The sequence below is a fragment of the Pararge aegeria genome, chromosome 16 (genome assembly GCF_905163445.1).
Source record: "Pararge aegeria chromosome 16, ilParAegt1.1, whole genome shotgun sequence".
NCBI classification, from domain to species: Eukaryota; Metazoa; Arthropoda; class Insecta; order Lepidoptera; family Nymphalidae; genus Pararge; species Pararge aegeria.
The window spans coordinates 10,321,321-10,348,747 of NC_053195.1; the positions used below are offsets into that span (position 1 = coordinate 10,321,321).

The window sequence follows — 27,427 nt, forward strand, 5'->3', positions numbered from 1 at the left end:
AGGAGCAAAAAAATCGGAGAGGTACTTCATTTCACCAGCTGCTTGTTTTTTGTGAATGTTTTAGTTCTTTCGACTAAATAAAACTTTAAATATTACTTATGAGTTACTGTAGATCGGATTGATTAAAGGGGCTGTCAATGTACGTATTAAGTTAAAAGAATTACGGGGTATAAATTGTTTAGCTATACAATTATTTAACAATTGTATAGCATTATAATTGTATAGTATAGTCAGAATACCTACCGACAGATAAAGAATCGTGTTTGTATTGACATAAATTCTACTGTCAAGTCGGCAATAAAAAGCTTACTCGTGCTCCCGCTTGTTGCTCTTTTAACATTTTGGCACCATTAAGGCTGGGACATTTTTTTTGTTTAATGACAGTCATACCCAGTTAACTTCTGATAGGATATAGCACCAACTTACAAAAAAAAATCTTAAAGGCATAAGAAATATTGTGTACGCGTCACCTTGTCGTTGCGAACGAAACTAAGAGCACTCAAGTTTTAACAAAACATTTGTAACAACTAGCGACTCTATTGTAATTTTTTTAAATAACATGGCCTCTTACGCTCTAAACTACAAATGTACGCTTCCCAGCGTATGCAGGTACCTATGGTGGTACAGTGGGTGGGAATCAATGTTCGCCGACAAATGTTTTCTATAATAAGTGCTAAAGGATATTTCTAGTATCTTATATTAAGACTTCTATGGAATTTTCAGGTATAATAAGTTCAGGATTATAATTCTGTATCATATTAAATATCGTAACATAATCTTCCCCACACTAATTATTTACGTATAAAAAGAGAGAACCTGTACGAAAGAGGTAGACGTCGAAGTGGCGACGCAAGACTTATTTCGTGCATTATGATTCCAATGACGAAGGTCTAATCGGCTTCGGATTCAGAGCGTAATAGATGCACAGGAAATATATAAACTAAAGCAGTATGGCAACTAGACCAGATTGATAAATAATTACCTACACTCAACGCCATCTATCTACAATATCGACTAAACTACTTCGATAATGGCTTCGAGGACTCGTAAAGATGTGCATCTGTGTGAGTGTGCTGTTTCGCACATTTGTACGTAGTTACCATACTGCTTTAATGTATTTACTGTGCTAGATGTAACTACTTAACCAATCATGAAAATATATATATACACGTCTTTTACGTTCTCTCTGAATTTACTCGGCTCATAGATATGAAATATATAACAGTCCATATATTCCTCGCGAATTGGAAATCAAACGAAAAAATATCAAATGCGACGGGTATTTTCAGACATAAGCTCGTTCCAGCAAACAAAGAAAATAACAAACTTCGGGTTAATTATTAGTATATACAATTATTGCTTGATTAAAAGTACTGGGTGTATTTTATTCTAACCAACCGAAACTTAATTTTATCAAAGAAGTTCAAATATTTCATTTCTCAGATCTATCTCATAAGGACTATCAAGTTTTATACGGTAACAAGAAACTATTACAGAAATCAGTTTATTTTATAGTAGTAATTGACACATCAGGCAGATCGCCGTAAGCGAAAAACCATCGCCTATAGGTAAACAGAGCTACACTTCGCAGGGCATGCAAGTAACACGTCCTGAAAAATGCCGCTGCTGTGTCCAATCAAGCTCGAGCAATGAGCAATACTCATTGCTGCGTGAAAGATGTGCAAAACATCAAACAAACACACTTAGTTACCCATGGCAATAAGTAAAAACGTAAGTAAAAACATTTTCATATTCTAAAAATTTAAGCGATGTTATTACTTATTAATATTATCACATAAAACGTAAATAGTAAAACGTGTTTGACCCTTGAAAAACATTATTGGTTTTTTTCAATTTATATTATTCACTAATTGGTTTACAAGTTTAACAGGAATGGTAGTAGCTATGCTGAAGTGATCTTAAAGCATTTATGTATAATTATTTATTAACTTTTATTATACAACTTTTAGTAATGGGATCAATAGTTTTACAGATAAAACTGTGCAAAGTTTTCATAAAAATTCGTGGAGATAAACAGAGATAACATAATGTGGTAAGTTATAACGGATTCATATGGCACAAGATAATATAGCAAGGTTTCAGCTAAAACTTCACACGCACACACATAAATTTGCAAATGCGATGTTAAGTCATTTCCATTACAAAGGGTTGACATTTTTTGGTTTACTTTTATCGGTGATAATTGTTACAGCTGGTGTCTAAAGTCGGATCTGAATTCACTGGACTGGAGCAAACTGACGGTTGCTAATGTCACTCACTTCACTTGCGAAAAGCTAATAGGAATATACCTAATAATAGTGATGTGTAACTATGAATATAATTTGTAGTTAGGTGTCATTAGGTGTTAATTAAAAACTCATTGCAGATTTGTTTAAAAAAATTGTGTTCATATTAATCACTTGTTCTTGTAAGTAAGCACCTCACTCACTCACTCACTCACTCATTGTAAATCATTCATTTGACTTTTTGTCACACCATTATTTTCTTTCCATCAAAATATGATAACACCGTACACGTCAATTTACCCCAGTAAATTCAAAATCCGGCTTTAGCAATGTTTTCTATATTACTAGCGACCCGCCCAGGCTTCACACGAGTATAAATTAGAAAAAAAGGCTTTGGGATATACATAAACCATCTGCCAATATGTACACGATGCAATGGTGAAATCTCCATTAAAATCTGTTGCGTGGTTAGGGAGGAGTTGGCAGATAAACAGACAGACGCGAAAAGCGTCTTTGTTTTATACTCAGTTGCTACGGATGTTTATACAAATCAATATTCGTAAAAAACGCATAGAGAGTTAATAATTAAACACTAAATAAAGCTGCTTTGTATAACATAAAAATGCCAAATTGGCAATTAAAACCATAATCAAGTTCATCGTTTTTGATAACTTGATTTCGGATTTAATACATAGCTCAGAATACTACTGGAAGATTCGCGAGGCGATGACGGTTGGCATAATGTGTTCGGGAGTGTTTTATAGACATTTCTTTTTCTTGCATCGTCGATTAATGTCTGCCATTGAAAGTCATTCTGGAACAAAAAATGTCAGTATGAATAAAACAAACTAAATAAAACAAAATAATAAGATTGTTTTAAAATTAAAACATTATATTATTAATTTGGCGTACTGGTCTCTTTAGATGTTGGTCAAAATCAAATATGTACGTATGTATGTATGTATCTGCGCCCAGCATGATGATTGTGGAATAACCCTCCCCTTGGGAACGGCCTTTACTCCAGCATTGGACTGTAATAGGCTATATTTGTCTTGTGGGGGATTTCAGCCGTTACTGCCCTAGCGACGAAGACGCGACGCTAAGCCATTTAGCGTTCTGGTACGATGTCGCGTAGAAACCTATTAGGGGTATGTGGTTAATATAACTGCTATAAGTTGGCATCTTATAACTTACCATCAGGCGAGATTGCAATTTGCAGTCGAGGGCTAACTTGTAGTGGAATATGAAGAAAAGGCTATTAATGAAGCCTTACAAAATTCGCCGTATGCGGGCGAGTAATGCTCGTTTTCACTAAACTTAGGCTTCGCTTAATCGAATGCTTCTTGATTTAGGCGATGTGTAAAGAAAAAAACGTTTTACCAACTCTTAGGTGATAACCATTAGTGAATGGTTGATGTATGCCTAAGAAACTCGTAAGATTAGGCGTTACCTATTTAGCCATTACCTTATTCGTCGTTAGTGCCGTGTAACTACAGCAGAAAACTTGTTCTTACAGCAGAAAGCAGGTAGTGATGGAAGAGCTACATACATTGTGCACAGCCGTAGGACTTAAAATGAACATCAACAAAACGAAAGTAACGTGTCGAGATAACATTACCTATATTACTGTCCGCGGCTGCCAGGTAAAGTGTGTTTCCGAATATGTCTACCTCGGACAAACAATAACCTTAAGCAAGGAGGGAGGGGAAAAAGAGATTAGCAGACGCATCCAACTCGGGTGGGTACCCTTACTTCTCAAGACGTCCTGAAGGGAGACATTCCTTTATTCTTAAAGCGAGAAGAAATTTTAAAATGTAAATGTAAATTGTTGATATTGGAAAAGAGCAACTGCTGAGTTTCTTGCCAGCTTCTTGGTAGAATCTGCCTTCCCAACCGGTGGTAGAGTCACTACACATAGACAGACTTGACGTTTCAAAAGTGCTTATATTAGGCCTACTTGAAATAAATGAATTTTGAATTTGAATAGTATTCGACCAATGTGTCCTACTCACTATGACATATGGAGCAGAGACGTGGACCATTATTTAGAAGGTGGTGCACCGGCTCAAAGTTGCTCAGCGTGCAATGGAAAGAGCGATGTGAGGATTGTCTCTATTAGATAGGGTTCCCAACGTAGAGATCAGAAACCGAACTGGAATCACTGACATCGTTCAAAGAGCAGTAGCACTTAAATAGAGCCACATATGTCGTAGGGGGGATGGGCGGTGGAGCTGAGTGATTCTGGATTGGCAACCACGCACTGGGAGCGCGATCTAGGGACCAGAGATGGTCGAGCACTTTTTCAACGCCATACAAATCATAGTTAACGTTTACGCGATCGAATAGCGTAAAGGCAGCAGGGAAGAACTGGGTGCAGCTAACCAGCAATAGACCGAGATGGCGTGCAAATGAAGGGACCTTAGTCCTGAAATGGGCTGTTATGAACTACTACGTCTCCTAGCAATGCATCAACAACTGCTTAAAAATTTATTGCATATTGTAACGTTGCATAAACGAATTCGGTCACGACCCGATCTTAATAATAGAGGGTCACACTCACGACAAAAGCCATCGGGTTTAGACAGATGAAGAGATGTTGCCGTGCGCGAGTGAGCATGACGTTCATGCGGCCCGCGTCTTCGAGGAAACCCACGCCGTTGCTGCGCGCCAGCGACAACACCACCACGTCGCGTTCCTGGCCCTGGAAGCTGTCCACCGAGTTCACCTCCACGCGTGGTTCCGACCTGTGCAGCACACAATTCTCTTTTAATAGTAAATATTAAAGAAAGAAAACTTCGTGAGTAAAATGTGCATGCCTGAGAGTTCTACATAATATTCTCGAATGCGGGGGAAGTCCACCAAACAACACTGGGCCAGCGCAGTAGACTACGGCCTTGACCCTTCTCATTGTAGGAGAACACCCGTGCACACAAGTGGGCCGCTGACTGATGTGATGAATTGAAGGACCCAACTGATGGTAAGTTGCCTTTAATCAGTAGCAATTTGAGGTACACTCCCTGCAACCTGTCTGTGTCTATCAACCGCAGGCATAGCTAAGCTAATATGAGCCTCATGTACTACTACTTAAAACCCACTAAATATTTAAACATTTCATACAAAACAAAACAAGTGAAACAAGTTTCATTTAAAACAAGTGACAATCATAAACATTTAGTTTGTAGTTGAGCTTTTTGTGACGGAACTTGTTCGGGAAAGTACTTCCACCACGCTTATCCTGCCGCAAAGTAGCATTGTTGTTGTGCTTAAATACTTTCCCAAACTTATTTTACTTTCACAAAAAGCTCTACTATTACTCTACCACACACACACACACACACACCCACCCACACACATACATACACACACACACAAACTCACGCGCTCGCTAACACACTCACCCTCGTCATAGAAAATAATATTATTAGTTTGTTTCACTTTCAATAGAATACTGTTTTTTGTAAACATTTAGCTAAGCACTGAGCTGATCTGTAATTAAATCTCTGGAAGGAACTACCCAATGTAACACAGGTTTTCCTACCACAGAGGACATTCAAATCTTTATAACCAACAAATCTAAAGTAGCTTGAATACATTATTATTATTATTCGTTTAGTAGCTAAGAAGACACATATACGTAGATAAAGGGTCAAACTTACAACAATCATCTTTTTACGTTAGGAGTTATAAGGATACTTACGGCGCTTGCAGTGAGCGTAAAGTTTCCCGCAGCAACTCTCTCTGTGCGCAGTAGGGGGTGAGGATTGCGAAGGTCAGAGACCGCGCACGCGCCTCCTTGGCGAGGGCCACCGCCAGCCGCGCCACGACCCATCCCTCTGTCTCATTCGCGCCTGAAGCTCCTGTGCGTACAATAGCAGTTTGTTTTTTATTTCACAACTTCGCCCTTCGCGGCTAGTATGAGTAGGAGACATTTTGCACTCCAAGGAAAAGGATAAAATTGTATCTTCTCCCACTGCTTTACCTGTGAACCTTGTGCACAGCGCAGCGTACAAGTGGAAATAATGTTTTCTTTTTGTACAGTAAGTAATCAATAATCGATCACGCGAATCTCTTCGTACCAAATTTAAAGAAATAGGTATACTTACAGTAGCCTCGCAATATATTTATAATAATATTATCTTTATTTATTTTTATTTATTAACAAAACATAAGTAATTATAAACAAAAAGTCGATATAAACAGTCGGACATAAATTAGTGATATCTGCATATTGTCTGAGAAAAGTACAGAAATCCTTTGTGGGGATGAGTATATGCTTTTATAACATGATACCGAAGGTAGTATTAGATCTACCTTGACCTAAGTTTAAACAATATATTAAAACACATTTAACAAATCGTGGTTACTACACGATTGATGAACTCATCTCTCACAAAACAGAAAAATCCTAAAGATTGTTAAACTTTAAAATGATGTTGGAAAAGAGCAATCTCTTCTCAGTGGAATCTACCTTCCGAACCGGTGGTAGAGTCACTACAAACAGACTGACTTGACGTTTCAAAAGTGCTTATTAATAAGGCCTACTTGAAATAAATGATTTTTTTAATTTGAATTTGAATTTTGATCAAGCAGGTAATTAAGAGCAAAATTTCACATGGCATGCAAGGAGCATGTCCTGTAACATGCCGCCCTGTGCCCATCCATTTGAGGCGTAGGTGTAAGTTTCATGTACCTGTAATTACACTGGCAATTAATCGCATCAGACCGGAAAACAACATTGCAACAATGCTCCTTAGCAGCGGTATAAATAAACACGCGGGTAGTACTTCCCCGGACGAGATTTGTCCCAAAAAGCTCTCCTAACGGTGGTACGGGCATTGGGAGTCGTCGTTCGGCGACACGTGTTTTCGATACTTAAAAAGACATTTCTAGCGTCTCGTTATTAACATTTCTATGAAATTTTCCTATACTAATGAACTACGGATCCTAATTCTAAATCAGATTTAAGTCGTTACATACCAACAAAACAAAATTATAATAAAATAAAATAAAACAGCGTCAATGTTGTCCATACTTAAAGGGAAATTCTGGTGTTTTGTTGTCAAGGTTTTAACGGTTGAGATACATACCTTGTGCTTTGTCTCCGCTCGATATGCCTAGTACGAGGTAAGGCGGCGCGTCGAGTCCTATTTCCGGCGGCGGTACGGTCCGCACGCGGCCGTCGTAGAACGCGCGGTTCGGATAATCCGCGATGGCGGCGTGCATGCGATACTGGTGGTCTAGCAGCACTACGGGAGACTCTAGCCACTGCTCTGAGCAAGACGTCAGCCGGGCGAACAAACTCTCGCCGAGACCGTGGTTTTTGGCTCGCTACGGATTTAAATTTGATCGGTTAGTGATTTGGAAGCTCTAAGATTATCACCCAACCCATCACCGGCCACCTACAGGGGTCTTCTCTTAGAATGAGACGGGTTCAGGCCGTAACCACGCTGGCCAACTGAATTGTAAAAATCTCTGGCATGCAGGTTTGCTCACGACGTTTTCCTTTACCTTTAAAGCAGGTGATATTTAATTTCTTGAGTTAAAAACACATATAACTCCAAAAAGTCAGAGCTGGGGATCTAACTCGATCACCCCAAAAGGGAAGCCGAAGCCTTACCAACTAGGCTATCGCCGTTTTTCGGAGTATTGTGCGTTTTGAAATAAAATATCCCTCGTCTAATCTTTCGCCTACTGTTCGACAAGAACTAGTATATGCTCAAAAATAAAATAGTCGTTAGTTACGTTTTTGTAATAATTATGTACGCCCACTTTTTACCTACTTGTGTATTTATTTCTCCAGCCATCGTATTCTGCCAAACTTATAAAACGCATAATTTGAAAGCAACAAATTGTAAAAAATAAAGCCAAAGTTCTTGGTCATAGGGTATGGGGTAATAAAATATCACTATTAATTGGAGCAATTAGCAACTTTTGGCTTAGTGCGCACATTATCCACACTTGTATCATAATGTACTATTGAAGCATTGCATGGCAAATATAATGCACCTGTGACTGTATGTAGCCCGGTAGTTGTTGCGGGTCCCCGATGAGGGTGAGGTTCCTAACGTCCAGAGTGAGCGGGATCAACGTCTGAGGCTCGATCGCCTGTCCCGCTTCGTCCACTATGCACAGAGCTATGCGACCTTTGAGCCTGAAAATAAAAACTATGTACACATACGGCATCATTATTATCTTATAGTATTGACGTTCCACTGCGACACAATATAAAATGGTGAAGTGACTTTCAGATATAGCCAAAGTGTCGCAATAAAGTACCTTGAGTCATCATTATACTCAACATATAAATGGACTCAAGACAGTGGGATTTTGAGTTTAAGACTTCAGAGTGCTCTAACGTGTGTTGGTAAATTTAACGATATATTATTCACATGTGATAATAACGGGGAACGAATGGTGGCTCGATCTGTTCTCCGAAGCACAGGTCTCTTGACAAAATACCAAATACCTTACGATTACACTCAGGAAATGTGCGATATTAGATTTGAGGTCTTAAATGTTGCTCAAAAATTGGGTTTCAGTATTATGTTCATTTATTAATAAAACCCATTTATGTTACGTTTAAGTTATTGAAAGATCACTTGCTTTAACGGTGAAGGAAAACATCGTGAGGAAACCTCAAGTTACATAACGGAGTACCTTGAGTTTACTCCGTTAGGTTCTTAAAGGCGTGTGAAGTCCACAAATCCGGATTGAGCCAGCGCTGTGGACTATGGCAAAAACCCTTCTCAATGTGGGAGGAGATCTGTGACCTGTAGTGGGCCGGTAATCGGTTTATATGATGAATGGAATTCGGATGACCAATGTGTGATTTGCGAGTTCGAACCCTTGAGGGGCAATTTAGGAATAATATTTTATGAATTTTCTCTTGTTTGGTCTTATCTGGCTTCATCATCATCATCATCATCATCAACCGATAGACGTCCACTGCTGGACATAGGTCTTTTGTAGGGAGTTCCAAGTTCCACGATTCTGAGCCGCTTGGATCCAACGGCTACCTGCGACGCGCTTAATGTCGTCTGTCCACCTCGTTGGGGGTCGACCAACGCTTATCTGGCTTCAGCCGTGGCTAATTACTATTGTCTACCGACAAAGACATGCCGCTAAGCTATTAAGCATCTTGGTACTAAAACAGCATAGAAAACGATTGGGGTTTAAAAAAACTGCCATATCCCGAACAGGTTAGCCCGCGATCATCTAGACTAACCACCCTACGTCTTCACTTACCACCGATGAGATTGCAGATATGGGCTTGACTAAGGAATAAAAAAAAAAGGGGATGAATACTTTAAATTTGGCAAACAAGTCTTGCGGATTTGCTGGACACGAGTGGCACAAGTTCGTTGAATTTGAAAATACCTAAAAAAGACCTTACCCCCTCATCTTGGAGTGAAGAGAGCTTGACAAAGTAGAGACGACAATGTCTGCGCCATCTATGCTGCGTTTTTCAGCCTCTATGAGATGGCTGCCCGTAAGCGGCCCGGTGGAAGATCCGACCGAGCTTCGAAGCTGTAATGCCGACAACCTTTACTAATATTAAAAATGCGTAAATGTTGGTTTATTTGTCCTTCTTTTACGCCCGAAATAGGCAACCAATATACTTGATTTTTGGCATAAAGTTAGTGGAAAGGACGGAGAGTAACATACGCTACATTATGCATCAGGAAAAGAAACGGTTCCCACGGGATTTGAAAAAAATCGCAATGAACGCGGACGAAGAAAGCGGGTAACAGTTAGTACCATTATAAAGCGAAAGTGTGTTTGTTTGTTGGATAGAAGCAGTAACTAAGCGTAACTTTGCGGAAATCCATGGTATATATCCATGAAAATTAAGCTTAATTTGCTATACTCCGCGCAAAGTAGGAGAATCTGTATGGTATAATTTATAATTTCTTCAATCCTTCTACAACACACCAAACAGATCTTCGGCAATGCACCCTCTAAGCATGTTTCGCTCCGAAACCAGAGTATCCTCAGGAGATGTTGACTTTACAATGAATAATTGTTAAGGAATTAAATAATCAATTACTTACTTACCGGCCCAAGTAATTATTAAGTTTTAAGTAATTAAGCTTAATTTTCATAATATTTGTGTTCATTTGGTTTGTCCATTTTACAACCGATTTAAAAAAGGACGGGGGTATAAAATCGGATGGTTTTTATGTATTTTGGGCCTTAAATCACTCACACAATCTATAGGGGTATAGACTAGAAATGATTGTTTTGTTCGAAGACTTCCGGAGATAGACAGCAGACTTCAAATTTCTTTGAAAAAACCCGCGATTACTGCTATGGCAACAATATGTATTGTTGAAAACGGTCAATAGCATGTCGCTTCTTCTTCGGCTGTTGTAAAAAGCCCTCAGTTCAGGCAAACAATTACAATGATTAAGAGATATGAAAAATGATTGATGACAATGATTAAGATTTTTTTTTACATACCAGAGTAAGTCTATTTTCGATATTTTTAACACGGCTCTGGCAGTAAGCCACTCGCTCCGGGTTTTTCGCATCTCGTTGTGCCGCCTTCCACATGTTAATTTTTGCTTGCAAGTGAGAAATCTGAAAATATAAGAACAAATGTATTTTGAGACTCGGAAATGTTATTTCTTAAACAGTGGTAGTGTTTGTTTGCAAAGTGAATTAGTCGTATGTTCTTAGCTATGTTCGATGAAAACCGGTCCAAGATAGCCGCCGCCATAAATCGGCGGATTACATATTTTCTAACCCCCGACGCAAAAACTACTATAAGTTTGACTTGTCTGTGTGTGTGTGTCTGTCGTAGCGGCCGAACGGATGAACCAATTTCAATTTTGTTTTTTTAGTTTGTGAGGTTAATTAGTCGGGAGTGTTCTTAGCAATGTTTGATGAAAATCCAAAATGGCTGCCGCTAGAAAATGGCGGATTACATATTTTTAACAGCTCCCACAATATGGATATCAAATGAAAGGGCTTGACTAGTAGCTGACCCCCCTTAATACCAATATTGAGGAAGTTGTGAAAAGAAAAATGTATCCGCCATTTTGTGGCGGCGGCCATCTTGTACTGACCTTCATCAAACATAGCTAAGAACACTGACGACTTATTCTCCTTTCGAAACAAAAAAAAAATTTCACATACACACATATTAACACGTACGCATGCACGCGAGCACTCACGTACACACATAAACACACTTCGAACTTGTAATACCGCGTGATTTTTGCGTGATCATGTTTACCTCCTCGACGGCTCCGGGCGCGTAGTCGCACTGCGAACGTTCTGCGTCCCGCTGCGCGAGTCGCTGCGAGCTTATGTCTGCCGCGCGCTCGTGCATGGACTCCAGCCGTCCCACGCGTACCATGCCGAACCGCTCCGCTGTAATACACCAATAATACAGAATACAACCAGCGGTGTGTACTTCTTACATGCACCAAAGCACTGCCTTTGGTTGGCTTCAAACGCTTTTTGAGAACGTTACACATATTGTTAAATGCTTAGAAGGTACCCACAATACAAGATTACCTAGTGTGGGTCAAAACGGGTGTGTCATAAGTTTGTAAGGCTTTTTTTTGCGAAAATAAATATTTTTGGTTATGAGCTCTTGGGTATGCAAGTTTCCTGACGATGTTTTCCTTCCCCTTAAAAGCAAGTCATATTAAATTTTCTTATATAGAACTCCGAAAAGTTATACTTAGGTGCTACTTCGAATGTCAGACCGAAGCTCTAACCATTCTCGCTTCACGTCCTTTTTATAAGTGTCCGACGTCGTAACATAATTACTTTTTGGTAGGCTCTGTCTGATTTTGAGCAGTCTGATAACTAACTCATCGACGGCGGCGTTGCTCGTGGCACATATTAAGATTTTGTCTCTGTTTTGATGTTTCTTGCCCGAAGCGTTGTAAAAATATGTCATTACTATGGCACAAATAACACCCGATTTTCCTGTAACAATAAAATATAAATTTAAAAAACCCGTGTTTTTTCAATATAGTGTACATTATTCTATTAGTCAAGCCTGTAAAAAAGGTAATTGCCATTTCTTGGTGACCTTCTTCGGTATCGAATTTCTCATAGTTTATAGTATTCTACTAGACAAGCCCTTTCATTTGTTACCCTGATTGAGGGGGTGATGAAAAATTATGATATTCACCTCTTGGATCTTGGATCTATTTTCATTAAAATATATCGATGGCTTGAATAAAAACGCACATAACTCAAAAAATTTACAGAGATTTGTGTCGGCGATCGAACTGAGAAGCCGAAGCCGTATCAATTAGGCCATCACCGCGACTCCAAGCATCGAGCAGCAGTTTTTGGCAGCAATTTGTTCTGGTAGGAGGTTTCAGCCGAGGCTAGTTACAACCCTACCGACAAAGACGTACCGCTCAGCGGGATATCCTGTTAGGAACTGCCATACTCCTTAACAGGATATCCCGCTACCATCTTAGACTGCATTATCACTTATTCAATCGCGTAGATACAATACTGGGAAACATTACTGTCACTAATGGCGCTCTTTCGATATCATATGAATTTTAATTAACTTTCATGCGATAGAATAAGTAAACGTAGGCAGAAAATCAAATTTGCAGTAGAATAAATAAATAAAAAGTTGGATATGAATAAGGCAAATGACCTGTGCCTGGAGGACCCTGCACCATCTGTATCCCGGGCCGATCCCCGAGCGCGGCGGACACGGAGTTGCTGACTGCCAACTTCTGACTAGGGTTTAGTTCCATTGTCCACTGCAATTAAATAAATCGAAAAATTAATGTCTGCAAATGAAATTTAAATATTTGAAAATATTGTTTGTTGTTATAAATGTTTGTAGGTTCTTTTGTTTATTTTCTTTAAATAATAATTAAGAGACCACACAATGCCCCCCGGCTAGCATGGCAAACTATTATATAACAAAAAAAAATTGCACAGGGAGATCTTAGAATCTTTATCCACTACAAAAGCCTAGTTTTATCCAGTCTCCGCAATTACGCACTCTGCACCCAAGCCTAAGCCTTCATACGTTTGTAATAAAACCGGCAACCACGCCATTCAGACCGGAACACAGCAATGCAGTGAGTTTCTCTGAACTAAATATTAAGTACTTCTACTTCTAATTTTAGGCTAAGATAAAGCGAGAGAAAGAGAGAAGAGGAAGGAAGAGAGTGGAAAAAAGGGAGAGTGGGTGTTAGAGAGAGGGAGGAAGGAAGAGAGTGCAAAGGAAGAGAGAGTAAAAATAAATATTTGCAAAATATATATATTTTTTTTTAATATGTATGTTAAACATGTGTTTGATTGTTGAACTTACCTGTGTATCTAAATTAATGTTTTTGTAGAGTTCAGTTTTCCGATAATGCCGTGGTTCGGGCCTCAAAATAGCTTCACTTAAAGGTGATTCATGTAAGTATTCGATTGCTTCAAATAAACCCAATTCATTCTTTAGATGTGCCAAAGATCGGCCTATTATTAATTCGCCGGGTTTTAAAAGCTTCATCTTATCTGTAAATGTTGCGTTCAGCGACAAACTAAAGAATGAGTTTTTATTGTCTGAAATTATAAATATTCATTTAAAAAATATTATTGCAGATATTTTATATAGAATTTTTAAATTTTTTTTTACAGTTTTTACAAATTCCGTGTGACAGGTTTGTTTTTTTTTTGATAAATATAGCCTACGTTGCTTTCCGTCCTTCCAACAAATTTTATGCCCGCTATCAAATTAACTGGTAGCTTAGTTAGGGCGTAAAGGAAGGTCAAATATATAAACAAATAACAATTATTCATTGTAAAGTCAACATCTCCTGAGGATGCTTCGGTTTCGAAGCGAAACGTGCGTAAAGGGGACATTGCCGGCGATCTGTTTGGTGTGGAGTATACGGATTGAAGAAATTATCAATTGCAGATTCTCCTGCTGTTCGCGGAGCATAGCAAATTAAGTTTAATTTTGATAAATAAGAAAACACACTTTTGCTTTTATAATATTAGCAAGGATTGAATCACTTACTTGGTGGTGATGGTAGGTATCTAATATTGTGAACATAGACGAATCTGCTACATCTAGCATTCTCAAACCCAAATTCCAGTATTAATATGTCTCCGATACGGGGTAAACGTTTGATGTCAGACGTCGGCAGTGACACTGAAATATATATTTTTTATTATTTCAAATACAGTGAAGTTATCATAGATTATTGAAGCAAAGCAACAGTAATGCATTTTACTGTGTATATGTACAGGGATGCCACTTTTGTTACTCATTTATTGAGCAAATTTTGATGTCAATAAAATTTGCTCAATAAATGAGAAACAAAAGTGGCATCCCTGTACATAGCACTCAATATTAAGGGAAAAGTAATAGAGTAGCTAGTCAGATTTTATCTTTTAAGAAAAAAAAAACTATAAATACCATCTAGATAAAATATATAGTGAGCAATAGAGTAATTTAACGAATGGAGTTATCACAATCATCTCACGATAATGGAAACATATAATAAGTATAAACAAAATATGAAAGAATTTTTCAATTCAATATCAAGTATCACTTACAGTTAACAGTCATGTTTGATAAAAGAATATGCCGATCTTGTGTGGGCGGTTCCAACGGACATGTTTCTATCCGAAATTGAAACTCATTATTTTGATTAAATTTCCGATTAAAATTTTGTGTAATGATTTCCCAAATTTCCATAAGTAGCAGGTCTCCAACGACTCTACAAGAAAAAGTAACAGTGAGAATTATTCGTAGTCCAGGAGATATTATATTAAATGTTTAATTTTTTTCTGTTATTATCGATATCTATATCAACTAGATAAATCAATTGGGTGGTGATTGATAGCTTAGGGTTTAGGTTAGAGCTTGAGCCTTCAGAGTTATGTGCGTTTTTAATTTCAAATATTACTTGCTTGAACAGTGAAGGAAAGCCTGCATGCCTAAGATTTCATCTTAACGTTCTCAAAGGCGTGTGAAGTCTAAAAACTTGGGCAGCGAGGTGATCCGTGCCCTGTAGTAGGCCGGTGATGGGTTGATAATGATGATGATACTAACTAGTGGTCCCTCGCTACTTCATCCGCGTTTTATTCCTGATAGGTAAATTGTTCATATACAAACTCGACTGGTAGAGACATAAGTTAAAAGGGTGGTCAATTTATCCGCGGACCAAATGTAAAAAAACAAACAGATCGTGAACATTTTGGGAGGGGTTAGGTTAGGTTATTTTTATATTTTAGAGGTAAACATATTTTGTTACAATTTTACATTTTAAAATTCAAATTTTTGCAGAAGACTATTTTAGTCTTCTTTAAAATGACCCCCTACATTTAGCGACGTGACATTCGTTTGTTTTCATTAAGTCTGCGGATAAATTGGCGGCACTTTAGATAGCTTTTTCTAACGAATAAATATTATTCTTTGCGAGGTTGGTATATTTTTATATACACACCCAAACACACATATCATCGTCATTTTTGCGTCGCGTGTTTGAAAGTTTTGAATGGAGAACAAAGAGTAGACTATTGGATAAAATAATATACAAAAACACTCTTACTTAATATAACGTCTGTGGCTGTCAAAAGAATGACAAATCGTCATAGGTGGACTTTTAGTACTTAGTATTGGAGGTGGATCAGCTATTTTCATTTGTTCGTTAAGCCAGTGAGGGTTCCAACGAAGGATTGTTATCAGTGTTATTTTTTCCAGGGAGAATATTTTCCTGTTTTGTATGTCAACTAAGGCTGTTTTTGCCAAGCTTGTTTTCTTCATTTTGTGTCCAGGTTCAATTTCAAAGACACGTGTTTCATGTAGTTGTTTGGAGAAACTGACAGTCTTCTTTGGTTTCTTAGGAGGTAGAGGTTCTACTTTAGACACAGGCTTCCCTAAACATGATTCTTCCTTTTCTGTAAGCGGCTTTAAACTTTTGAAAGGAGTTCTTGTGTCTGTATCAACAATCCTTTGAAATTTAAGTGACTCAGTGTTGGAATTAATCCCAGCTTCTTTTTGTTCAGGTTGCTCTTTAGATTTTTTTATTTTCTCTGTAATGGGTTCATCACTCTTGCTCAGGTTGGATTTAACAGATGTTATTGTTTCATATTTTGGTGATCCTATTCTATTTCTGTCTTTTCCTTCTAATGGACAATTTTTTCTTTTAGTAGGCTTGATAGTAGCATGATTAACATCAGTAAGAAAAGCCCCACGATTTGATGTAGTAACTTTAACATTAATTACAGGCTTGTTAGCATTATTTGCTAAATCTTTTTGGGTATCATCAATATCCTTATCTTTACAAGCAATCTGCTTAAGTTTTTTCTTCCTTTCTTCTTTTTGTGAGTTTGTTATTTTTTTGGAAGAAGAATCTTTTCTGGCTTTTGAAGATTTAGATTTACCTGAAAGTGTGAAAGACTTATTTACAATGACATACTCAAATATTAAATCATACATCACAACTTAAACTTATTCTATTTGTATTTCTCAGTCTTTTATACAAATCGAAATTACTAGTTCTCTAAAACAACGCAACAAACTTCTAACCGAAAGGTGGCAGTTATCTTTAAATGTTATAAAACAAAGTCCCCTATCGTGTCTGTCTGTGCGCGAAAAACTGAAAACTACTAAAATTTTCATACAGTTTTCACTTATGAATAGAGTCACTCATGCGGAAGGTTTAAGTGTATATTTTATTATGGTTTTCTGTAAAATGGCTAAAATATAAAGATGTTTTTAAAGATGTCATACCAGTTTGGAGCATTACTGGCATACGCAGTAAAAATCATTGATAATACATAAAAATAGAGTAATACTTATTTAAAGTAATTATTCTCACAAAAAAGTCCGCAAGGATAATGTCTAACAGTTATAGTTACACATGTTACACATGTCATTAGGTCCAAATTCAGATATATATACAATAGTTTTTATCTCATAATTGGACCCAGTAGTTGCTATTGTAATCGAGTTCTAAGTGTTTCTAACAAGATTTTTCGCAAAGTTTAAGTGGGGATCCTGGATAGTTTGGATTCACAGTTGGACCTGGTATGTGGTGCTGCAGTCGGGCTCTACGTATGATTTTTGGATTTTTACTCATACAAAGATACATGTTTTAGTGTTTCCTATAGTCCATATAGTTTAGAAATAAAATTGGCCCCGGTAGATGGGGGTTGAAGTTGCGGGGGTCAGCTAGTTCCACCAATACGCATTTGTCTTGACAAAAAGTTAAGAAATTTATAGATACTTACTCTCAGACTTTTTAGGAAGGACAGAGTGCGACTTCTTTTTGGATTTGTTAAGTGGTTCAATCATTTTAATCATTTTTGATGCTCTATTATTGTTTTGTTGTATATGAGTAACTGGCCCATCTATTAGATCCAAGACATCAGCAGAAAGGACATTGTCTACTTCTTTTGTGGAACTATCTTCATTGAAAATGTTTTCTAGTATTGTATCTCGTGTACCGATTTTCTTAAATTCTTTTATAATATTAGAATCAGGCGGAATATCGCCAAGTTCTGTGTTAGGCTTGTCTATTATTTCCTGGGGCACCTCCTTAGTTAGTAAACCAGAAGATTCTTCATTGCAAAGCTCATTTGCTGGTGGTTGTAAAGGAATAGATATCAAATCTTGCAAAAATTCTTCATCATCATATTCATCATCTTTTATTTCAAATACATCATCAATTTGACTATAGGAACCATCTTCAGGTCCAGTGTCTGTTTTTCTCTCTCTTATATCGTTTTTCAGTGGTTTGCCTGGTGAACTTTGGGATAGCCTTCTGAACCAATGTTCTGATTCACTATCACTGTCACTAATTATTTCTATAGGCTCATCGTTATAACCCAGATACTCTTGCTTAACATTAAATGCTTCATACTGAAAATCTTCATTCTCAGATTTAATAGTCTGTTTTATTTCATCTTTGTTATCTGGTTCCAACTTAATTTTCTTTGCAGCACAATCTTGCCTTTTATTTGTTTCATTTTCACTCTCTGATACAAGGTCAATAACATTGTCATGAATTTGTGCAACCTCTGTATGTAATATTTCTTTACTGATTTTATCATTTTCAACCTTAAGATTTAGTTTGCGTTTCAACTGTAACTTTCTGTGAAATATAGGTGAAAGTTCTTTTGTTTTTGGACTAATTTTTATTGCATCGAGTGATGCAATTTCTGCTTCTATATCATCTAGTTCATTATCCTGAAATTGTATTCGCTGCGAGATAGATGTCAAACACTTTTCTAATTTAAAAACATATTTTTCTTCATCATTGATTTTAGGAAGTTGAGCTCCAACAGTCCATCCAAAACCAATTACATCAGATTTAGTCAGTATGTATGGAATATTTGATGGTATTCTCTTAAGTCCAACATATATACCATTGGAACTCTGTAAAGTAAAATATGTTATATTGACATCTCTTTTTTATATTATAATTGTTTATCAACATTTTAATGCGAATATAACTAATTTATTAGTAAGTAAGTACCAATCCACACTGGGCCAGTGTGGTGGACTACGGCCTTAACTCCATCTCATTGTGGGAGGAGACCTGTGACCTGCAGTGGGCCAGAAATGGGTTGATATGAAATAAAGTATAGTTTCTGTTAAAGGGAATTTGCAATTTGTCATATGTAACCAATTGCACAGCTATTTTTCTTGACTTTAACATCCACACTGGTATGTTTATTCTATCTCTGATTTGACACAAAAGTTATTAGTTGAGTTGTTATTGATTAGTAACATATTGTGGAATTGCTCTTATGCTGTGCATTAAAGTGACAAAGTTTAATTGTGCAGAGATGTTTTTCTTGAGTACTGGATAAAGACTACTTGATGGCCTAATCAATCTTTAGGAGGTCCCTACCTACTACTAGTGAGCTAGTATCAGTCTATAAATTTTATGTTGTTCTTTTTACAATGAGTAAGTAATGACATAGCTAAGAGATAGATGGAGTGAGTAACTATATCATAGTTATGTAAATATACTGAACTTTCAACTTAAAAATGTTGTGTTTCAAACAGCCTTGCTTTTCATTGGTTGTTTTTATGCTAACCCCCAATATGTGATGCCCTATGCAATTGTTTAATTTACTAATGAGCCAATCCCAAACTATTTTCTGGTATGTTTCTGGGATAGAAAGAATCTTGTGTACCCTTTTAAAATAAACAAACACATTTTGCGTTTATAATATAGATGAAATTTATTTTAATGATTTTTAAATAGCATGGACTTCTGCAAAACTTCTATCCAATAATTTTGGTTTATAGTCTATCAGTAAATAGTTGATTAAAAAACAATTTTTAATATTTTGTAATTGCCAGTTTTTGATTAACTTATCTTTCTATTTTAATAAAACAAAGTCGTTGCCCTTGTTTAAATGCTTAGATTTTTTAAACTACGCAACAAATTTTAATTCAAGAGGAAGGTTTATATGTGAGGTAGTAAAGTAATATCCGTGCAAAGCCGAAGAAGGGGAGGTTCGCTAGTATATTTTATAAAAACTTTTAAATAGAAAAGGAGCGAGAAAGTATAAAATAATAAAATATAATAACCTTTAAATCGGTGATTGATACTTCATCTCTCTTCACATCTAGTATGCAGTGGTTTCGGGATATGACAATACTTGATAGTGTTATGTTGTTGTTCAATCCCCTGCCGATTGTAACTTTATCTCCTTCGGTTAATTCAAAAACATCATTTCCAAATGTTTGACGGGATAATTTCCATTTAGCCATGGTTACAGTCTACAGGGAATTAAGCACTTTGTCGGGCCAGAACTAATATCATTCCAAAATAAAACGAATCATCACATATCATTTTCACTTATCCTACAATCTTTTAGATAATATTATTTCATCTTAGCCAGGATGCTCGAAGAAAAGAAACCGCTATTTTGAAATAAATAGTCAGCTGTCACTGTCAAAAACATACAGGTAAACGATAAATTACCGCAAAAACGCACAGCATGTTGAACTACGTAGGTAGTGTTTATATTCGCATTGCATAAGCCATATAAAAGAGGATACAAACTATGTTTTTCAGATCCTAAGAACCAGAGCAAAATTTGCTACACTGGCCAAGTGGTGGGCACCCTGTTATTCCCATAAAAAACATGCAAGAGTTGATAACTGTCGCTATCAAATTTTGCGTTTTCTATGAAGTAGACGAAATGACTACTTGTTGGAAAAGTTAGTGAATTGGGCAGAGCCTTAAGTTAATTGTCTATGACTTTTTGCAGTCATAGTTTAGTTTAGTACATACAATATTTAAAATTACAGCATGAATATCTCACATAAAGGAGAGTTCTAAACTCATTCTAAACTTGAGTCCTAAACGCAGCCTCATATAATATGAAACCCACCATAAAGGTATATACATTGTTTAAACATCCATTAATTTGGTACCTAGGTACTCGTTTCACTCAGGCTAGTAAGAACAATAATTAATTCCCAGGGGTTTTTATAATTACTAGCTGTGCTTTGGATTTCTTTAGCGAGTTCTTATGTTCGTTTATATTCGATTCGATATTTTAAGTTCCTTTCCTTTATAAGTGCCTTCTGTGAGGTTTAGTTACATTAATGCTTCCGTGATCATGGTAAGGTCCCAGGTCCATTTGAGGTCAGAAATCTGGGGTGAAGTGTATCGCTAAGCGCCTGTATTTATATCAAAATACGTACCGACTCAATGTCATGAACATTCCCTATGAAATAAATATAATTATAATTATTTCTTGAAAACTAGTTATTGAATAAAGTGAATAAAAAATATCAGATATTTGCTAAAATGCTAATAATTGCAATTTAGTAAAGTGTCTTGGCATAAGTTAAACTATAGTTATAGGGCATAAAGATACTTCCAGGTGACTTTATTGTTATTACTCGCTTAAGATTTTGGGGAAGCCTAATGTAGGTAGGGATCGTGACAACACACACGACTGCTTAGAAGTTCGAGTATCAGGATCTATTCAATTATGTTGGGAGAGATATTTCTCTGCCAGCGATAATAGCTGCAATGCTGGCGAACGATTAGTGTTCGACGCTAGTAGTGTCTTTCTGTAAAATTGTTATAACGATCAGAAAGGACGCTGCCGAGCGGGATCGAGACAGAGCGGTTCCTACCCGAAGACGAGAACGCCACGGTGCCCGGCGGTTATAACATCCGCCCCGACTGGCGACCCGCCCATTTAATATTACTAGTAAAAGGGACCTCGGGACAACGGATGACCAGAATGGAGATTCTGTTCTCGCATTAGGTCCCGGATAATGTTTGACCTAATTTATGTAGCTCAGGCTGCCTCACATAGAGACAAATGAGCGATTGGGGTACAACTTTCCCCTGGACGAGATAAAAGGGGCGCCGTGTAAGGGAGGCACAGATGCGTTCTTAGGAGATCCTGGAGCTCTTAGTAATGTATTTCCTTACATTAATGACTTATGGGCCTAAAATTTGGTCGATAATGTTAAACCACATTACTTTAAAAGAAAGCTTTGAGTTACTACCTAGTAGTAGGGCGATGGGAAGAGCTTAGATCGGAATATAATCGTAATCAAATTAGAAATAAGGAGAGCCGCAGAAGACTTGCGAGTTTAGAGTGGCAGTAGCCGATCTCATAGCGTGGAGGACCGATGGACTATTGGGTCCCCAAGTGGTGTAATGGCGTCCCCGGTCCGCAAAGTGCTGCGTTGATAGACTTCTTTAAAGGGAGATCAGATGCCATCAAAGTCAGTCGTAGTCGTGCAGTATACAAGTGGCACAAAACTATACATACATATAATAATGTGAAATTTCCTACAAAAGACTAATGTTCAAGTTGTAAAACTTGAAGGTTAAGATAATTGAATCTAATATTGGGCATCATAATAAGTTATTGTATTTAAATAAGTAAAACTATAATACTCAATTCTTAATATTTAAAAATGTATATAGAAAGGTAATCTATTTTTTTTTTTTTAATTTATTGTTCAAAATAAAAGTAACAAATATTTTTCCAACATAATTATCCATCCCCTTAGAAACTATGCGTTTATGGTGGGGATGGCGGGTTCGCAAGTATATATGTTTAAAAAAAAATTATTCAACTAATCTTAATGTAAAAATATTTAGACAATCTTAATCAAAAACAGTGGCATTTTTGAACTATTAGCTAAAAAATGTCTATTGTGTTATTTTACACTGGATACGATAATTTTTTTTAAACTTAAATGAGTGGTGAAATATTATTGCATAACTAAGTAACGGTTTTAGTTAATTATTAACTGTAATAAATTCGTTGAGAAGGAAAGTACATTAATTGTTGTGGTTGCGTTGCGCAGAAAAAGCTCTGGGTGGCTGCGTGCGGGGCGGGCGGAAAACGGTGAGCGCAAAATAGCGGTAGCGCACAGTCGGCGAGAGTCCGCCCGATCGCAACCGTGCGTTGCTCCGCTCCCTAGCGCATCCTCGTGTACCCTTCGCTAAAAGACGATCGCGTGCTTTCTCGGACACTTATACCCATCCGCCCGGTGTTCGCTCGATATTTGTCCGGGTCTCTCGTTGTGCTACTTGTTTGCAGTGACCGTGTAGTGCAACACGTTACAATATCACTAGACTGATTAAGGTGTCCTGGTGATCCTACACAAAGCTACAATTACGTGAAATTGGATCCGATAGAGGGCCTATTAAGCTCCTCAGACAACCCTCCTCCTCAAGGTCACTCGAGGAGGTAAACATCATTCTGCTTCATTCAATTTCGTAAGTGTTACCGAGATAAAGGTTTATAAGGGTTGGTCCATTGCTGTTTTTACAAAAAACCTTTCTGGGAAGGTTTCAAGATTCAAATTTCGGTGTAGAATGCCATATAGAGGGTGCACTGTAACTGAGCGCCGTGCATGAATTTGCATCGATTCGTGTAAGTGCATGACAGTTAGTGACCCATTTTCGCAACTAAGACACTCGAAAACTCAACGTTGGCAATAGGTACGGGTAACGAATTTGGCTGGTATAACAAACTACTTTCAGATATTTTCAGCAAAAAGTATGAAGCAAAGGCTACGAAAATAATTCATTCTGTAACAAAGAGAACATTCTTTCTTACTGATACTTCTTTTAGTTTTCATTACAATTTTTTTAAATATTAGTGGTAACTGGAACTCGTAAGTAAGGTCTTGTGATTCCTGTATCCATATGCTCCTTGCTATGGAAGTCTGTAATATTTGGGAATCTACACATTTATCATATTTAGGTTGTTTTTGCATCCTGCCAAAATTGAATATATAAGCTTACTAGCCATATAGATCCTTTATTGTTTTTGCAGTAAAGCTTTTAGATATCAAATACATTTTCTGCATAAAACTAAACCATTTTGTTAATAGTAGTTTTGAGGAGCTTCCAAGTGAACTACTAATGGTATATATTATTAAAAGTGGTAAATTGAGAGGAGGTGGTACATGACTGAGGCAGGTACCACAAGGTGTTTCTTCTCTCCTTTTTTGAATTTTCATTAGCTCTATAAATCTCCAATTATCTTCTCTCAACGCAGCACCTGTATGCTGATGTTCTGCAGATCTCTCAATCAAAGTTGGTGGATTTGCCTAAAAGCATCTTTGTATTAAATAGAGATCTAGACTCAGTCGTGCATGGCATATGGTCCTAAAGTGAACCTTTCAAAAATTCAGGCAATACTAATAGGTAATCATAGCTAATCTCACGCATTGATTGGTTTAATTTACCTAGTACAGTCTTTGATGGAACTCTTGTGCTTTACAGTGATACTTTTAAAAATCTTGTTGTTACGTTTGACATGTATCTATCTTGGGTTCCTCATGTTAATGAGGTAAGTAGAAAGATGAAGATAAGGCCGCCAATTGTACAACTTCAATTCCTCATTTTATGTCTGTATTTTTTTTTGTTGTATGTGTTTCTATCTTAAATTCGTACCATCTTTTACTATATTTCTAAACAAAGAAAAACAGAAAAATCTATGGTTCATTTATAAAATTGTAGTAGGGTAATTAGGAACTTAATTTAAGTTATTGAGTTAAGTATTTAGCTTACTAGTTACCAACTTACCTATAGTAGTTTATGCGCTGCTTCGTTAAATCTAAGTGTGCGTGGTTAACTTCTTTACTTTTGAGCCGCAAATGTAACCGGATTTTCGTCAAATTACCATATTTTACGCCTTGAAGCTCACATAAAATAATTAAGTATTCTTATGAACTATGAAGCAAGTGAGGATGCAACAGCGGTCGGAAAGTTCTACTTGATATGAAGAGAATACCGGGCCTGAACCTGAAAAGTGTACAACTCTAAAAGAAGGCGACATGTTTATACCTGTATCATCATAACATTAATAATATAGTTTAAAGAAATAAGAGTTGTCAAAGTACCTAGTTTTAAAAGTCAATATTATAACCGTGTACCAACCAATAGCTTCGTTTCCCCCTTTATTTGATCATTAGTTACGCACCTATGAACTTTGTTCAATTGCTCGCTACTCCTTTGTTAGGGAAACTTGACGAATCATTCACAGCTCTAATTAAGTTTGTACACTAGCTTCTGTTCTCTGCTTCGTCCGTGTCAAGTTTAGCAACCGGTTTTGTTTCAAATTTGACTATATGCTTTCGAACTTCAAAAATTTAACAGCATAAGGTTTAGCGATATTGACAAAAGGCAGATTCGCTGGAATTCAGAACAAATGCAAATATGAAATTAAGCTGAAGCCATCCACTGGATGTAAGGTTGGCGTAACGACTCTTTTTTTTATTCGTCTTCATGTCGGCCCTTGTCTGCAATCTCACCTGGTAGTAAGCGTTAATTCAGTCAAAGATGGTAGCGGGCTAACCTGTTAGGGAGCATGGTAGCCATACCCCTAATTCGGAACACTAAATCGCTTAGCGGCACGTCTTTGTCGGTAGGGTGGTAACTAGCCACGGCCAAAGCCTCCCACCGGATCAGACCAGACTAACGGCTAATGTCTAAGAGGTAAAACAACTGTGTACGGATTGCACATTTCAGTTTGTATTTTAAGTTTTTTTAGTAGTAGTTTTAAATGAAACAAAATTCTATCAGCCGATATAGAAGCTAAAAAAAATAATAATATACAAGTTTCTTATCAATGCTAATAGTGATATGAGTGCTAGCAAACGCAACTCGCAAGACTGTCGATCAATATTGAAACATTTGTGAATAGCACGAACTTCAATTAGGTAGTTCTAATAACTGGCTTGTTACGCTTCTATCCGTACAACAGAATCGTAGTTAAATCAATACTCATAAATAACAAACTATTTGTCTGACCTCATGGGCTAGGTACCTAGGGAGACACGTTACTTCTATATAATTATGTATTGACAAAAATCTTATAAATTTACTAGACATTTTTGTAGCATCACACCACATCATGATATATATTAATTTTATACTCGTTACTTTATGTATTTTTATTCTATTATATAGTTTTGTATTTTTGATGATTTTTTATTGTGATAAAGATGTAATTTATCTCATTTACCATTAAAAAGAAAAGATCCAATCGAATCGAATAAAGGAAGCGATTTACAAAAAAGATTAAATGCATTTGTTTCAATAAATCATTGGAGCAGTCTCCAATGATTTATTGAAATAAATGATTGGTGAGTTGAAACCTAATTCATTGTTAAAATCTAACTCCTTATTACAATTATGTGCCAGCTATAAGTCCTTAGAACAAAGATACGTGGTACTAAGTGCACAATAGAGCTTTCTTAATAAGCTTTTTGATTATTATATAGTCTTGTCGAGCTGTTTTCTCTGGCTAAATTTGTCTCCACTACAATTTTTTTTTTTGTTTTTTTTTGGTTTTATTTCAATGCTAATAATTATGTCGAAATAAGCACAACAAAACAGCAGAATTGCAAGTTAGACCCGTGATACGGCTTTTAAATACTTTAAGGAGTAAGCTTATTCGAAAGTAGGCCTGGAGCTGTTCCAACTTACGTACGTCAGTCGTGACCCGAGCCTCAAAGGTCGTAGAGCCTTGTAGAGGCCGTAGCCGTTGCGTCTACAAGTTCTACAATTTTAGTAACCCATATAGGACTAAAAGGGGCCCCTCCCTGGTCTGACTTTTGGGAGGTTTGATAATCGGGCCGATAATTTTGCATTCCGTATTTTTTATTTTATTTCAGTGCATAAAGCGGTTACGGATTTTCATTGCAACATCTTGCAATGAAAATATAACAATAATTTTTCGATGACTATTGAAAAAGCGCGGTGCGAATAAGTGTTTCGCCCGTCTGTCCGTCCGCCTATTTCTGTGTCTATACGACATAGCCAAATATTTAGAAGCTATTAAAGTTTTACCCTTTACCTACTATTGCAACCGCGTGTAATTCGTAAGGCGTTCAAATTCAAAATAATTCTAATTATAGGGACTCCACTTACCTCTTACATGAAATGGAGGAATTGGTCACAAATTGTGTCGTCGTAACATTTATTTTAATTGAATAACTTTCAGATCAGCAATTTAACATAACGAAATGGCTTAGCCAAAGGAATATAAATCAAAAGTATATTGTACTGAAAGCTGACATTTAAAAAACGCTAGTTGGAATAAATTAGTTAGACCTAAAATTATAAGCTTTATCAGACATATAAACTACTTATTACAGATTTTTAAAAGCTAGGACAAATTCGTATGGCGTATATTGATCGGCGCAAACAAAGAGAATACTTGACTTGTACCTACTACAGAATTAGGGCGACCGTAGGCAACAGGTCTAACGTAACTGGTCCTAACCTAAATCTGTTAATATTAAAACATATGAATTTAGTCTTTATTTGATTATATTGATCTATTTTTTTCGAGTTTCAAACCTCATAATAGAAAAAGGAAATCTGATAAGAAAGGCTCTCTCAGGACTCAGATGTCTGCCTATTTATCTAAAAAAAAGTTTAACGTTCATCCTTTCGCCCTTGGCACCATTCTTTTTCTTAGAATTCTTATTAGAAAATCCATTAAAATTGCATGTGGTAGAGTTATTGAAACGTCGATTATAAAAGTGCATAGTATCCGGTACAGTAGACACGTAGAATAGATAACTAATCTATCTTCGAAAATAGAGTGACATAAAATTTGATCACGATATTTTTGGTAGTACCTAAACATTAAAGCATACATATTTACTAATCATAAAATTAAAACACTAATAACCTAATCGTTTCTAACAGCAGCGTCTGTTCAAT

General features: G+C 36.8%; 2 protein-coding genes across 5 annotated transcripts in view; one reads left to right on the forward strand and one right to left on the reverse strand.

Moving 5' to 3' along the window:
• Positions 1-1,015: 1,015 nt before the first annotated feature.
• Positions 1,016-20,109, reverse strand: LOC120630255 (helicase SEN1). The gene is made up of 16 exons (XM_039899410.1): positions 19,786-20,109; positions 17,472-18,618; positions 15,788-16,622; positions 14,790-14,953; positions 14,248-14,382; positions 13,552-13,790; positions 12,883-12,991; positions 12,027-12,188; positions 11,485-11,621; positions 10,707-10,826; positions 9,640-9,773; positions 8,253-8,397; positions 7,334-7,574; positions 5,944-6,103; positions 4,807-4,990; positions 1,016-3,060 (listed from the first exon to the last, which is right to left on the reverse strand). Exons 1-16 carry the CDS (start codon positions 19,966-19,968, stop codon positions 2,902-2,904), a joined length of 4,254 nt encoding a protein of 1,417 aa, XP_039755344.1. The 5' UTR covers positions 19,969-20,109; the 3' UTR covers positions 1,016-2,901.
• Positions 20,110-22,624: 2,515 nt separating this feature from the next.
• The window catches only part of LOC120630317 (potassium voltage-gated channel protein Shab), a 65,446-nt gene continuing 60,643 nt past the window's right edge, over positions 22,625-27,427 (forward strand). For 3 of the 4 annotated variants that reach the window (XM_039899506.1, XM_039899508.1, XM_039899509.1), the window contains exon 1: positions 22,625-22,960. The gene's annotated coding sequence lies outside the window, so the exon portion shown is untranslated. The remainder of the gene's footprint in view (positions 22,961-27,427) is intronic. The other variant, XM_039899507.1, reaches the window with a different exon arrangement.

Excerpts from the sequence above, each read along its gene's own strand:
- LOC120630255 (XM_039899410.1), bottom strand. The coding sequence starts at position 19,968 with ATGGCTAAATGGAAATTATCCCGTCAAACATTTGGAAATGATGTTTTT. Across the intron at positions 10,827-11,484 it reads CGCCCGGAGCCGTCGAGGAG|ATTTCTCACTTGCAAGCAAA; the intron begins GTAAACATGATC and ends TTATATTTTCAG. Across the intron at positions 9,774-10,706 it reads TCGAAAATAGACTTACTCTG|CTTCGAAGCTCGGTCGGATC; the intron begins GTATGTAAAAAA and ends TCGGCATTACAG.